The sequence below is a fragment of the Falco biarmicus genome, chromosome 8 (assembly GCF_023638135.1).
Source record: "Falco biarmicus isolate bFalBia1 chromosome 8, bFalBia1.pri, whole genome shotgun sequence".
NCBI lineage: Eukaryota > Metazoa > Chordata > Aves > Falconiformes > Falconidae > Falco > Falco biarmicus.
In genome coordinates, this window is record NC_079295.1 from 19536549 (window position 1) to 19552028 (window position 15480).

At 38.4% G+C, this 15480-nt stretch overlaps 1 protein-coding gene across 3 annotated transcripts in view; it reads right to left on the reverse strand.

Annotated features, from left to right (window-relative positions):
• The window catches only part of MTX2 (metaxin 2), a 76336-nt gene that overhangs the window by 14470 nt on the left and 46386 nt on the right, over nucleotides 1-15480 (reverse strand). For all 3 annotated transcript variants that reach the window (XM_056349007.1, XM_056349006.1, XM_056349005.1), the window contains 2 exons: nucleotides 6883-6930; nucleotides 5868-5914 (listed from right to left, as the gene is read on the reverse strand). In XM_056349007.1, coding sequence (XP_056204982.1) covers nucleotides 5868-5914; nucleotides 6883-6930 — 95 coding nt within the window. The remainder of the gene's footprint in view (nucleotides 1-5867; nucleotides 5915-6882; nucleotides 6931-15480) is intronic.

Genomic DNA, 15480 nt, shown 5'->3' on the forward strand with positions numbered 1-15480 from the left:
ATAGAGGAGAGGGAGATAAAAAGGTGCCACCAGATTAATTATGTCTGTCTTTCCCTGCCCTCCCAGTATTTACTGTTCTAGACTAGGGAACAAAGACTGTGGAAGTGAGGACAACGAATTGAAGAAAAGGCATGGAGAAGCCTCTCAGCGCCTTTCCTGCTCTACCACAAGCTGATCCACACAGGACTATGGTTTGCATTGCACTGCCTTCTCCTCCCCAAGAGTAGCATGAGCCACTCTGTTTTCGAAGTCAGCATGGAACAAGCCAGTTCATATTTTTGCTGCGAGAAAATGAAGTATCAGCAGCTATGTGCAGAAGGGCTGATAGGAAGCTCTGAGGTGACACTTGTTACAGTATTAATCACCAATCTTATGCCTATCATTCATTTCAATCATGGCAGGTGACACCTCCTGCCAGAATTACAGAGTACAGTTACAACAGCATTGCTTAAAGGACACAATCAATTTAAGGCTTATTTTGTTTTCTTATAGCCTGACCAATTTCAAATTCAAAATGTAGGTAATATGTTGGATTTCAGGTATCTAAAAAAATAATCAGAGCAATCACCTCTCTGCTGCCTTAGCCCAATTCAAAAGCCCAGAGCCCAGAAATCACAGCCAGCCGCGGGGCAACTCACCCCACCCTCCCCTTCCTCCTTTTCTCACACAACTGACATTCTCGTCTCTGCTACTGCTGCCGTCCTCGAAACAATGCAAGAAAGGGATGCCATTGTGTCTTCCTATGATGACAAGGATGGAAAATGACTGTGCATGAAATACAATGGGAAAGAATTAAGAGACAGGAGGGAGGACGTTTGTATTTTACAGTTAATTGTTTCAGATGCCATTCTTACTCTTGTTCTCCCTTCCTCTTTGCTCTCCCCAGCTAAGGAAGGGCTGTTTGGACACTGTCAGCTGGAAATACAATACACATCAGGCAGCAAATCACCCTTTCAAAGCTCCACCACAATGCTCTTCCCTTCCCCTTCAGTCCCCTCGCACAATAATACATATGAGCAAAACACATATACTCATTAAAAATTAGTTACAATTTGATGTAAATCATATCCAGATTGCAGTTTCTGAGATCAGAGGCAAGAATGAAATTACTTATGTCAAGACTCAAATAGTTCACAACTTATATCCCCACATGAGCAACACTATTTTCAGATGGCACACTCCAGGCTTCATTTGAAGAAGATATATTCATGATTAGTTTTTAATAAAGAACGAGGCACTCCAAGCCACCTCTTATTCAGCAGCACTTCTAAAAGCACTTATACAATACTGTTGTGAAAAAGAGTGAAAGGCGTTTTCTGTTTTCATTTTTGCATTATTTCATGAGCATACAAAGGACAATATGTGATGACAACTAAAGAGTTATTCTCTACTTTATTGCAGGAACACATTTTAAAATTAAAAACCATGAACAAATCTACAGAATAATTCAGTTTTCATATCAAACAGCTGCAGACCCTGTAACTGAAATAGTGTGTCTAAGGTTATAAATGAAAACTGTTCAGTATCATTCTTTGAGTGACAGATTAAATTCCTAATCCAGTTATGGTAATGGCCACATGTGTAGTTTAACATAAATTAAGAGCTTAATTATATTTGTGACTATTTTAAACAAAATAACAAATTCCTTTGTACCTGTGAATGTAATTTATAGCAAAGCCACGTTCATTCTCCAAAACAATCTATTTTACACTGCAGCACAACACTGCTCTAATGGTATAATGTAATTCTTGTTGTAGAATGCAGAAAGAGTAGATTCACTGGTAGCACACAGGTTTTGAAGATAAATGAAGATGCTATTCATTCAGGGGTAATTTCATCTTAGAACTATATGAAAGATGTTTCACTCACAAATAGTACCTGTATGGCTTGGGATTTAAGCATGTTTTCAGCTACAACGCAATGTGCTAGATTGATTATGTTGATACTGCATTTCTCATCATGAAGAATTCCAACTTTTATTCTCTTTAAAAAAAAGACTGTCAGATTTTCATTTCAGTACTAAGCCTTTGTTCAAGCCTCAGCAACAAGTTCAAATTTCTGCTAATGTTTTGCCTAGAGAAAAAAACAAACCACTGCTCATATACACACACACACTCAAGAAAAAAAAAATCACAAATCTGTCAAGGGCAATTAATCATGCATGATTTACACATTCATTTGATTACTTGTTGAAGTAAATAAGCAGTTGGTCTGTGTAACACAATTTTAAATTGCCCAAACATCCTTCTGTCATTCAGGACTAAGAACAGACAATTCTAAATGCGCTTTCCTGGAATATATTAAGACCATTTATAAGGACATCAATTGCACAAGCAATTAATACATATCTTAACATAATGAGCTGCAGGCTCTATAACCTCAGGACAGCTATGAGAATTTCCACAATCCTGAACATTTTAGACAGCCTTTTAAGCAAGACTCTGACACTACTTGCATAAAGATTTCAGAAGAACCTGTAATAACAGAGGCAGTCTCAACATCCACATTCCTCCTCCCAGCAAGTCCTAACATTTGAAGCAAGAGGCCTGGCACAGCACAGCTGTATTAACCCCCTCCCTCCTATGCAGCCACACTACTTCCATCCAGGCACTAAACAAAAAAGGCTTTACCTGCACCGGGTTTCAACAGGGAGACGAGGCCTGGACAGGCTCTCCGCTTCACACTGAAATATACTCTCCTATGGTAATTCAGTTTTAATTCGTTTAAAACTCCATTTTTCCATCCCTGAAGTTGTAGAGTTGTTTTGTTATTGAAATATAGTTGTGTATTCCTTTCTGGGGTTTGGTGGCTTTTCTTACTATCATAAGACTGATAAGCAGGAATGCTGTGTAATGGAAGCTGTATAACAAATAAGCAGAGAACGGTTTTTAACCATGAGTCATGTTACCCAGGAGGTGTATGTGTCTTCATTAACTTTAATGGGAAGAGGGCTGAACATCTCACAAGAAGAACAGAGCCTTCATTCAACACACAACATTCTCTTTCCTGTCGCTGGATAATCATTACTGATTAGTATTTTCCTTGATCTTAATTCATTTGCAGTGAAAATAAAACTTCATTCAATATCAAGATTTTGCAGCCTAAGATCAAATGGGCTTCACTTTCAACAGGACTGTATAATACAATACTTCAAGTTAATGAACAAGGAGTGCAAACACCAAGATGTACCAGCAATAATGCACTAGCTCTTTTGAAGTTATGTTGCATTTTCAGCAAATATAAAGAAGGTGAACCCAGTAAAAGGGAAAGGAATTGTTAGTCTGTTTCCAAGAACAACAATGGGCAGAAGCAGAATTAAAAAACAAACAACAAAATAAAAACCCCTACAAGAATCAGCAGAAAGGTTCCACAGATGAGAGGGATTTTTCTGGGGGGGTGGTTTGGTTGGTTTTTAACTATTGAAGGCACCACTACATTTACTTAGCAATTAATGGAAGACACTGCCCTCCCCTCTCTTATCTGACATACAGCTAAAGTCAGAAGTCCAGATTTCATTGCACAATGAGAAGTCATAAGCCAAATCATTATTAAAACAGCTAGATTCAACCAACTTCTTATGTTCAGTCTGCAGCCCTCACTACTCATTAATTCAAACAAAATGCCTGCAACAGTCTGTTCCACCTACACTGAGAGTAACTTGCTCTGCTGTCTGCTTGATCTGCTCTGTTGAAAAGAGGTACATGAAATGCCATCTGTATTGCAGGATCATCAATTTTAAACAGTCAACTTTTACTCTAAATAATTACTTATTATGACATCTGATTTTATTCTTTATTTTATATGTAGCTGTCTGTATATATGTCCTCTGAGCGCTATCCCAGAACAGCGTTATGAAGAGGTGCTGCAAGGAGATTCTGAGAAAGATCTGAAAGACCAGTTGCAGCACATTTAGAGTCTTGTTGTGAACCATGTTCCTTAAAGATCTGATGATTCACACGCTCTTTTGATCTGAGGGACTCAAAATTCTGATGCTTTTTCACCACATGGATGTTCAACAAACCATCAACAAGGTATGTATCTTCTCTAGTGCTATCTCTATGCCCCAAATTAGTAACAGGGGGAAAACTAATGGCAATAGTGGGGAAAAAGTCCCAGGTACTAGCTCCTATTTCTCCTCCTATCCCCCATTCCCATTTCTTCCTCAGGAAAAGACACACACACACACCCCAGCAAAAAGATACCCAGTAAAAAGATAAACACTCATCAGAATAAAAAGGAAATTCTAAACCAGAGGAATTCAGCAATTTCCTTACACAAAATACACCAGTATATTTAAAGCTTTCTGATCACTAAGCTAGTAATATATACCTACAGATCCTAGTAACATTTCAAAATGGATCAAAGACACCAAGGATAGCTATTCTTTTGCAGTCAAAACCATGTTACAGAGATTCTTCAAAATAGATATGATTCCCTAATACAAAATTGTTCTATAAAGTTTAAGATCAGATATCTACCAGAGCCATATTTATAGTCATGGCTACTATCAGTTGTCCAGCTAGAGAATATTGAAGAAAAACAAGCATTTTTAATATATTATAGATAATTTATCATCTAAGTGACACGTGTAGGATAACAACAGACTGGAAACAGTAAAGCAAAATGATGCATTAGAAAAGGAAATTTTAGGGTTATGTTGATGCTTTTTTCTGTGGTTTAAATACAAGCCACACCTACACATATTGTTAGATGGCAAGAATATTCATGACAGCCACAAAAGAATACAGTTTCTGGAGTAAAAAGGAACACTGAAATCAAGTGAGCAACAAAAGCACTTATTTGCGTTAACTGTGAGGCACAATATAAAACACACTGCCCAAACAAACAGACACTGCCCCATTTATTTTGTGTACCAAAGATGACTCCTCTTTCCAGGAAAAGATAAGAGTGTTTTCTTGCTGTGATAGAATTTACTCTTAGAGGTACCTCCTAGATTGCCAGACTGGAAGGAAAAAAGTTAAGAGATCTTGGAAGTAATTACCATGATCAAATGATCCCAACCTTTTCACCGATCATGTCAGCTAAAGTTTCCAAGTGTCTCACCTCAACTAAACAAGATGTGACCTTTTTGGATCGCACTCAAAGACTGCTTGCTCTAGCTGCTCTGAGCTAAACTCACACAAAAAGCAAGAAACAGGGGAACAGTGCAACTCCCTACTACACAAAGCAGCAGCAGTTACTCTGAAGAACAGGAACCTTACAGACATCCTGCTCACCACCACTTCTGACAGTCAGGCCCTCTTTGCTAATGGGGAAAACATCCCCTTGAGATTTGGGGTAACTGAACCTAACAGGTTAATGCCATTTATGCAGACTTCACAGCCACAGAGGTGCTTTTAAGTCAATTAGAGATGCAGGTTTGTCAATTATATGGACTATTTCTAAAAACCACATTGGATCTCAACTCTGCACGCATAATGAAATTGAGAAAACCTATCAGAGACATATAGAGGTTTCACACCCACAGCATGAAGCAAACATGCCTCAAGTCTGGGGCAGTATTAGCTTCGAGAATTAAATACCCAGCAAGTATCATGCAAGATGTTACCAGACAAACTACCATACCAAGTGACAAAAGATAGGAACCATGCACAGTTCCCAGAACAGGTAGATAAGCAGATACTGTACAAATATAGACCAATATAAATATGAGTACAAGCAGCAGCACTCTAAAGAGGACTCACAAATGTCCTTAAGGCACATCAGATACAGGAACTAAGTCATTGATTTTGACAGAAATAATTCTTAACTTATTCATTTCACTAAATGCTGTTACTTAAGCTAGATAACTATTCAAAAAATATAATGGAATTAACATCTTTAGTTTAGAAAAGATGACATTTTACCTGAACAGCAAGGGAAGATGCATTATCAGAAAGCAGAATTTGTTCCTCTGTTGAAAGAAAAACAAAAAACACAATTACAAAAAAGTGTCCATTTAGCTACTGACCTGTAATTGTAAGCCATTCTAGATTGCATTTCTGATGCATAATACAAGGAGCATATATATAATTATTATGCAGCTGGTCTAGAAAACCTATGATATGAACATTAAAAAAAGAAAGAAAAAAAAAGAATACCAGGAATATTTCTCCTGCAAATGCAGTTGCACTTATCATACATTACCACCAATGTACAATAAGAAATACTCACAACTAACAACCAAATGCTTGAGTTTTATGCCAATTACTCTTCTTCTAATCAAAGTTAAATAAACCCATATCTTCATAACTCCTCTGGCTAAAAAGTAAAAGCATTCAGAAACCTATAAAAGTGGCTTGCAGTTAATATTGCACACTGTGTCTAGGTCTGTCACACAAAAGAAAGATGACAAGTTCACTGCAATAAAAATTCCATGCTTAGAAGACTAGGGCTGCTACCTATTAGTCTTCATTACTTTGCAGTCTTCTGACAACTGTAGCAGGCTGCTGAGCCCCAAATGGGGGCCATAATGTGATCTGATGATATATGAAGAGCTGCTAAAGGGAGCCTGAACCATCCTAGCCTATACATTTTAACAGTTCCTTTTTACCGAGAGCCCACTTTACCACAAGACTTCAAAAATCTGCTGCCTCAGCTATTGGTGCAGTAAATCTGCCAACTGTGCCTGCAACCACATCATTTTACACTGCCTACAGCAGCCAATATAATGAGTCAATAATAAACCAAGGACCTTATAGGCCATGAATAGCTGGTTTATATTGGCAGATGCAAGCGTAGCTAAAACCTCTGACCAGACAAACAACACAAAGGAGTCTTTTAACAGTTTCTGTGCTTCCTTGCCGTTAATTATCTTAGTGCATATTTAATGCGTTTTCTAAAAATAAAGTAATTATTAATTGCAACAAACAGTGTACCCACCCTTCAGTTGCTGATACAATGCAGCATTTTCAGGCCAAGGCTCTGTGGCTGTGGAAAGAAGAGGAAATAATTAAGCAAGCCAAACAACAATGTGCTTGCAGATGCTAACTGAACACAAACGTTACCTAGAGCAGGAACACAAACTGCAACGATGCTGATGCAAGATTTAACCTGTCCTAAAATCACCCCATTGCCACTGTCTTCTCCCATACCTCTCTCCTGCTCACAGGGGGACAACACAGAGCAGAAAACTAAGTCCCAAAATGTAATGTTGCAAGAAAAGCTAAAATTCAAGCTACGTTACAGAAGGCCCTGTTAATTCTCAAGCAGCTGAAGCAGCTATTTTACCTCCACCATAAAAACATCCTTGTGCACATCCCCATCACAATTCTGGCCACTCTCAAGATCAACTATTTATTAAGGTACTAAACAAAGAATTCTGGAAAGAACAGAACAACACACAGAGGAGATAGGCACAAACCTCCAAACCAAGTGTGAGCAATGCTTTGGGGAAATGAAAGTCACTGGTCCTATACAATACCACAAAGTCAGGTGCTTGGGCACATCAGAAACCTATCCACCAGGACAACTGGGACTACTTATTGCTTTAAATGATGTACTGGTCAACCCTAAAATGGGAATGTCAATATGTATTAACAAAACTGCATCATCAGTTGTTCAAAACAGTTAAACAGTTGTTAAAAAAAAAGGCAAGAAAATAAAAGACAATCACATCTTCCATTAAGAACCGTTGCGCTTAATCAGTCATACACCACTTGAATTTATGGGAACGCAAAAACAGTGATCAGTACTGATTTACTGTTAATGGTAACATTAAGATAACAGGTCACCACATTGTTTCATCTCCCTTACATTCCTTGTGAATGTCTGATTAAAAAATCTATTTTAAAATACCAATTCAAAACTTGCATTCTACCCAAACTAGGTATTTGTAAACAAAATTAATGCCCTCATAACTTTAATGTTTTTAAGCAATAATGTCTATAAATAACTGTGCGGTTCAAACAGAAAGATGTCACTGGCTTCCGTAAGGTCATTCTTTGTGCCTTTGCCCTCAGAACTCGAAGGGAAAGAAAGTACAAATGTCTATCATCCTTTTTGGATACTCATGAAGTATTAACTTCTATGGAAGTCACATAGAACTGTAAAGCTTCTAACACTGTACACAGTTTTGCAAAGGTCACGGCCTCTAACATTAAGGCAGAGCGCCTACAAAAGCTATACTAGTATGGGCATGAGAAAGCAACTAATCACATTTAAGTGTCATGAAAAAATGTTTTATGTTTTATTGTAGCAGTTATTGGTTTTACACACCTCCATTAAAGTTTTGCCCTGGAGTAAAAATTCTTGAGGTGGAAGTACATTTACTTCTTTAAATAAAAAGAGACCAAGATAGTGTCTGTGGTATTACAGTCTTAACTGTTTAAAATAATTTATCTAACATACATTTCTTCAGGTCCACCGAAGTCTTGGAAGAGCAAATGGAATGAGAAAATTAAGAATGTTATTATTATACTTCAGTAAACTATCAGTGCTAGACTGAGATACTTACAGAAGTAACTAAGTCACAAAGGCACACTGATCTCAAATACTCCAGCCAACCAGTGAAAACATCCTTTTCACATGTCCAGAACAGTACACAGAACTTCAAATTGCATGGGCCCATTTCTACTGAAAATTTTTGCCTGAGCCTCTTCAGACTGAAATGTCAGATTTATATTGCATTCTTGAATTCCAGCCCAACTGGAAATGGCCTATTTTTACATAAGAACATGGCTGAAATATTTCAGGCCCACAAAAATGAAGTGAACTTTTCATCTTCCAACAAAATGCTTGGTGTATTTCAAGAAATTCAAACACTAGTAATTCCAGTCTGATCCTGGCACTAAGCTATATGCAGCCATAGAGATATACGTATATATGTAACAGCTTCTCGGCACATAGAACCCAAAACTACACCGCTGGTAAGGCATGCCATATCCATGCCATAAACTAAAACACGAGTAGAGTGGTTTTTTGTAACTTGTTTGCCCTTATCAGCTTATATTTTCCTTCCACATTCCACTGATCACATACAGATATTCATGAACTATTATCTGCTGATCCTAATTTCATTAGTCATGATATTAAGTCTTTATCACACAGTCTTAGTACACAAAAGCACATGCCCAAATTGAGGGATGGAAAGGACAAGGGTAGTTTAAAATCTTTGCATTCACTCATTCGCAGTTTAGTTGTGTACTAATATATGTCTTTTGTCATCTTTACATTTACTTGTCAAACAGCCATATGAAAATCTCAGCCTTCGTTATCAGTATACCTTAAACTCTGAATTTCAGCAGTTCCAAGAAAATGAATGAATAATAGCCCCTGCACTTGGCACCTGACAAGTCTCCAGAGGGAGGTCACAATTCCGACTATGCTGACAAGGTGGACACATGCTCATGAGCTTGAACTGAAGCCTCCAGTCCTTTTCACACAGACCAGACAATTGATTTTGCTGTCACTGTATGGACTGGATTTTAAAACAATCAACTTCATGTTAAGATTCACTTATTATTACTCATATCCCAGAAAACAAATATTCTGCAGCATGCATTCAGAATTGCACGCAGCCAATCACGTTCAGCCGCACCAGAGGTAAATACACAAAGCCTGTGTAATCCTCTGAAAATCAAAGAATTAAACACTCATTCGCTATCTATCTCATATCTTCCAATTTCTACTCACTCTTTCTTCCAAGGTGTTTAGAGTATTAAATATTTTTTTCTGATGGAGCAAGAAGTTTAAATACACACTGCTACCTGAGAGGTCCAGGTTTGTAAAGTGCAAGCTAAGCTCATGTATCAGCTACCAAGCCACCTTCAATTAGCTATAAGGTGAAAAGATGCAGCTAAGGGAGATCAGAACCGTGTTGGAGGAAGAGAAGAGGAGGAATTGCTGAAGGGCTGTCACACGCCTCCACGAGAGGAGAAAGTGTGTAACATCTTTAATGTACGGCAATGACTCTTGCCTTATGAATGTAGGTGAAGACATAATTTGTAGAATAATAGGCACTAATATTACACACTGCTTCAGTTCTGTCATATTTCCAATCCATCAAGTTGATTAATGCTATAATAACTCCTCACAAACTTATCATTTGTGCACTAATGAAGTCAAATCCAGTTTATCCTTTGGCAACTATAATCTTCCGGTCTGTAGATGTTAGTTTCCCTGCTAACCACAGCTACTGTGGCACTAGGTATATAAAGAGAAAATTAACAAATGTGATGTCAACTCAGTTTCAGAAGCTTTCAACACAGAATCACATTTATGTGTTAGAACCTACGCAACAGACATTTTTATCATTAGCTGCTCACAGGATTAAATAACTGCCTGGAAGTATGCCTTACAGGAAGAGCTTCTCCACATATCTTCAGAATTAGGAACTATTTGGTTCTTCCTTCTGCCTTCATAATCAGAGGAATTACTATTGTGTGGTTTTCAATGGGTCTGTCTCTCAGGCGTGCAGTCTTTAGTAAAAGTTGTTTTCCCACCCTACTGAAACTTTTCCCATGCTTAACGAATTCAAATTTTAGTCTTTCATGTAGATGGTCTGCTGTTTGTTCAGGACAAGCAAACCTCATACTATTGTCTCTCCCTGCCTCCCCTCTACCAAACTGCTTGCTTTAAAGCCAGGTATAGGAAACAACCATCTGCAGGATCAGTCCTCCCTGTAGCATTTGTCTGAAGTGAGTTTGAGTTCAAAAATTACTGGGAAGTGAAAATTAGAGTGAGATGGACACAGAAAGCATTACTTTGCAAGCCTTGTTATCCTAGGAGCTGAGAGTTCAGCAGATGCAGCATATCACAACAACCAGAGAAGTAAAATAGCAAGTAAATCACCTACATAAAATCTTATTTGGTTTTGTGGATGACTAAAAATGCATGAAAATTTCACTAAGCTCAAGGTGTTTGTTAGTCAAAGTTTCATTTATTAACAGTTTAGCATAGAAAATGTGATTTCAAAGTGTTAACAGGGTTCTCAGGTGTCAAATTAGACTTCGAGAAGAAAATTCTGTGAACTGTGTTGCATGTTCCCAGCGGAATTTTAATTACTTGGGTTTGCAACTATCCATTAAAACATTAAAACTATTAGATTACTAGAATCTTCACCTGTCACGTCAGAGAATGACTTAGAAAATATGTAATCTCTGCTCTCAGTAAAAAACTTCCAAAACACACAATAAGTCATGACAGTCACATAAAATTCTTTGCCACTAAAAATGTATTGCATTAGATGCATTCTTCAGATTTTGTGGTGAAATGTTTTACTTGAGCAACATTAAGGCCAGAAACAGATACTCAACTAGCATTTTGATTTCAACGTTTCCAGATGTTTCAGACTGTGATTTCAATATTAAGACTTTATCCACCCAAATGCTTTTGGGACAGCAAGAGAGAAGAACGCACATATGCTGTAAGAAGAGATACTCAAGAGCACTGGACCCCACTACCAGCAGGGGATCAGGAGCTTACCTGAGGCCTGTGCACATCTCAGCTCCAACTAATGCTCTCAAAACAGGACATACTGTACTTGTACAGTGCTGAATTTTAATCCAAAGAATGAGAGGCTGCAATAGCACTCCCCCAGTGAAGTCTATGCAAGAGGAAGTACCACATTCCCAAGATGCTCTACAGTGCCCCAGCCCCACCAATTCCTTGTCCAGGCTGTTCAGAGTCTCTTTATACATGTACACAACTCAGTTTCAACTCCTACACTCTACTGGGAAACTATTCATCCTGTGTCAGTGCTGCCTGGACAGACGGGGGAAACAGACATTTTCATCCACCTTCACAATGATGAAAGAGATGTAATGAAATGATGGTTTACAGTTATGCCTTTAATTCTGTTACTTCAAAAAATGAGACTCTGACTATGGAAATGAGAAGCCACAAAATACTCTGCATGTTAAATCATGTAATATGCTAAACAACAACACAGCCATTTCAGCAGTCTAGTATGAATAGCCAGTTTCAAGTGGAAGGGTATGCAGTGTGATTTGCCCTGCTAGTCTGTTTGTTGTCAAGCTACAGCATTCTTGAATATCAGCCACAGCAAACACCACAGACCTCTGGATCCAGGCATCAAGATGTTCCCTCCTGCACAGGAAATTAAGTTATCAACAGGCTAAAAGTTTTTGTAGGAAAAATTCAACTTGAAATTAGGTTGTTGCAAGCTATTAGCAATACCATAGAATTTTGGTGGGGCAAGAACATTTCTGAAAGACAATGCAGATCGCAATAGTTTCCTGTTATAAAACTAGCCTATACCTAATAAAAATCAAGACTACTGCATTAACACTCAATATTACTATCCTGTTGATTATTTCTCAAATAGTGAAAAACTATACAGTGAGAATTAAATCAAGACAATTTCTGCCCCGAATCTCCTATAAACTAAAATTTACTTAATTCTCAGTATGCTAGCAATTTTCCTTTTGTGTCTTCTTCCTGCTTCTGTGAACACAGTACTCAGTCAACTAACAACCTCTTCCATGCAGTTCACTGTGTGCTGTTGCATAGATGAGCCTAGGATCTAGCTAGTGAACATCTGATCTTCTCAGAGTAATTTCCTGCAATGTTAAGAAGTTTATGGGTTGTATAGAAATAAAGACTACTTCTCTAAAGTCACCACATTTGCATGGATCAGTTTTCTTTCTGATATATTCCTCTTAAACACTTTTATATAAAACTTGCATAAAAAGGAGGAAAGCTAAAACATCTGTATTTACCAGTTTGGTTCACACAGCACTACAAGGCCTGTTAAAAGAGCCAAGAGGCAAGATATCCTCTATTAAACACCAAAAAAAGTTGGCATTAATTTGAATCACAGTATTGCAATATTACAGCTGGAGAGATTAACTTACACATTATTTCCAGTTTCCTTTAGCCTCTCCCCAGGTACAAATTTGATTAAATTATAATGAGATACCTCAAAACTGCTTTCTCACAAGAGTAAACACTAAAAAGAAATTTAGTCTTACATCTGGGCAACATTCACATCCAACATTACACACCAGTCTCCAAACATTACACAGCAAACATCATAACCGTCAGCAGGAACACAGTTACCTTTTCTGGTTTCCCAAGACTGGTGCTATGGGGGTGACCGGCTACTCACTATGTTCTAGATGTAGTAACCCAAAGAAAGCCACACAGAACGCTATCGCACAGACTCCAGAAGGAAAGAGGATTATTCACCACTTGACATTAAGATGCATCAAAAAGAAGCAGACAATCACTTCATTCTCTTTTCATAATACAAATTGGTCATATTTTCAAGTAGTAATATATTACTTTAAAAGAAAAGGCCAAGAATTTATGTGTTTCTATACCGTTATTACAGAAAATAAGTGGAGGGGTATATTTTGATTAATACAGTGAAGCTGTGGCCACTTTGGAACCAAAGCAGTTGAAAATATGTATCTCATACATTAACAGTGATCAATAAAGGAAGTATGAGAAAGCTGTGAATTAGCTTCCTTAAGACCCACCACCAGTCCAACCCACCCACACTGAATACAGATCAATTTCATGTAATTGGTCTGATCCTGTAAACTAACAAGGGCCAAGAAAAAACGAAAACATCAGCAACTCCCTGGCTCTGCTGACAAAGGACTAAAAAGTGTTTCATAGTGCCTTGCCAAATGAAAACCGACTTTCACACAAGTTAAACCGTATGCATTAAATCATGTATCAAATAATTACACCATTTGCTTAAATCCATCCCAGGCCTCCTACACAGAGCTATTACAATTCACGTAAATCATGACTGTTCAGTAATTATTGATCAAGCAGATTGTCATCATAAAGACTCAATCTCAGCAACAATTCTCAAACTTGAGTTTCCTGTGGCTGCACCACTAAGACAGTCAGCATGTGACATTACTGCAGCAGCCATTTAGCATGACACAATCTGCTTCTTCACCCTCCAAGAAAGCTACTAATTGCATGTATTTAAGCATTAGTCCAATTCTGTTACTATCTTTGAGTTGACTTTCCAGAGCATACACATCTGCAGTTCAATCATCCAGGATGCTCAGCACTCATTGCTAGGGGAGGCCACAGGAGAGAGATCACTCAGCATCTCCCCACTTGCACAATCACACCTCCCACCAGCAGAGGCGGCCAAAAAATCTCAACAAAATTAAATCCATAAATAAAAGTTGCTCCTAAATCAACATCTGGATTTATTCAGAAAAAACAAGAGAGTGTGCCAGCTAAATGATCTCAAAACATTTATTTATAAAGTCCTGACAAGATGGAGCTATTTTACTTATTCCTGATATTCAGCATAAATACTCCATCTCAAAGAAGCTCTGTAATTCTTAATCATACCTTTTTATAGATCTCTAAATCAATACCTTCCCTTTGTGCTACTTAAGTCCCTTGCCCCTCTTTGGCCCTGACTCAAGAAGTGAAACTTTAAGCACAGCAGCTGTGAAGAGTAGGACAGTGGAGGTATGGTACTCATGAATGCCTTAAGTGCCTTACTGAGCTGGGATGTTTCTTAGCCATGTTATCTACACTTGTATACTTTAAATCAGTCCTTTGAAAGCTCTCTTAGATTGAGATCCCCTCTTCTCTGTGGTAGTCTGAACTCCTCCTCCCCTACAGATATTTGGCAGGCAGTCTGAACACCACTTCTGCAAAATGCCCGGAGCTCCCTGCTTTCTCATCCACAGCACCCCTGCCCTGATCCACAACAGAAATCCTACACATCTGTCCAGCCAGACAGGACCTCAATATCCCACAGGTGCTCCAAAAGCTGCTCCCCACACACAGAATTCCTGCTCACCCAGCCCTAGTCCCTCTGGGCTTTCAGTAAGGCTCCCCTGCATTGTCCCTTTCCTGTCTTGCCCACAGCCCTGAGCACAGTGGTACCAGGAGTTACAAGTGATGACAAAATAAGACTCTGCCAGAGTCCTGAAAAGGGGCAAGAAGAGCTGAGACCTCTAGGCAGAAGAGCTCTGCAGGGTAAAAACAGAGCATTGATGCAGTCAGCCAGCCAAGCGCTGCCACTAGCAAGGGGAAAGATGGTGCTTTAGGGCTCACAGTCTTTAAGTCATCCCAAAACAGACAATGGTCTTTGCAGTAGCACCTCTCAGGCTCTTCCTCACCTCTGGGAAACACTGCAGACTCCCTACTTCAAAATCTGAAAATGTTATCCTGTTCTTTTAATCATATCCTCACAGCCTTCCTCATTTCTTTTCCAAGGCTTTCAGTGAACACACCCAATGCCTCCAGAGTTTCTCCAATATGGTATTCAAATGCAAATGCCACCCCAAAAAAAAAAAAAAAAAAAAAAAAAACAAAAAACATGCAGTTGGACTTGGAAAGTTCTTGCTAGGGATGCAAGCATGACATTGGCTTCAATTTTATTATACAACAGCTAGAAGGCAGAACTGTTAAAAATTCCCATCTCTCAGCATTTTTTCTTTCCAATTCAGCATACACATTCCATTTTTTTGGTTGGGCTTTTTCCCCCACAAATGAGACTGGTATCAATTTTTCCTCTTTCTTTGGAGCACC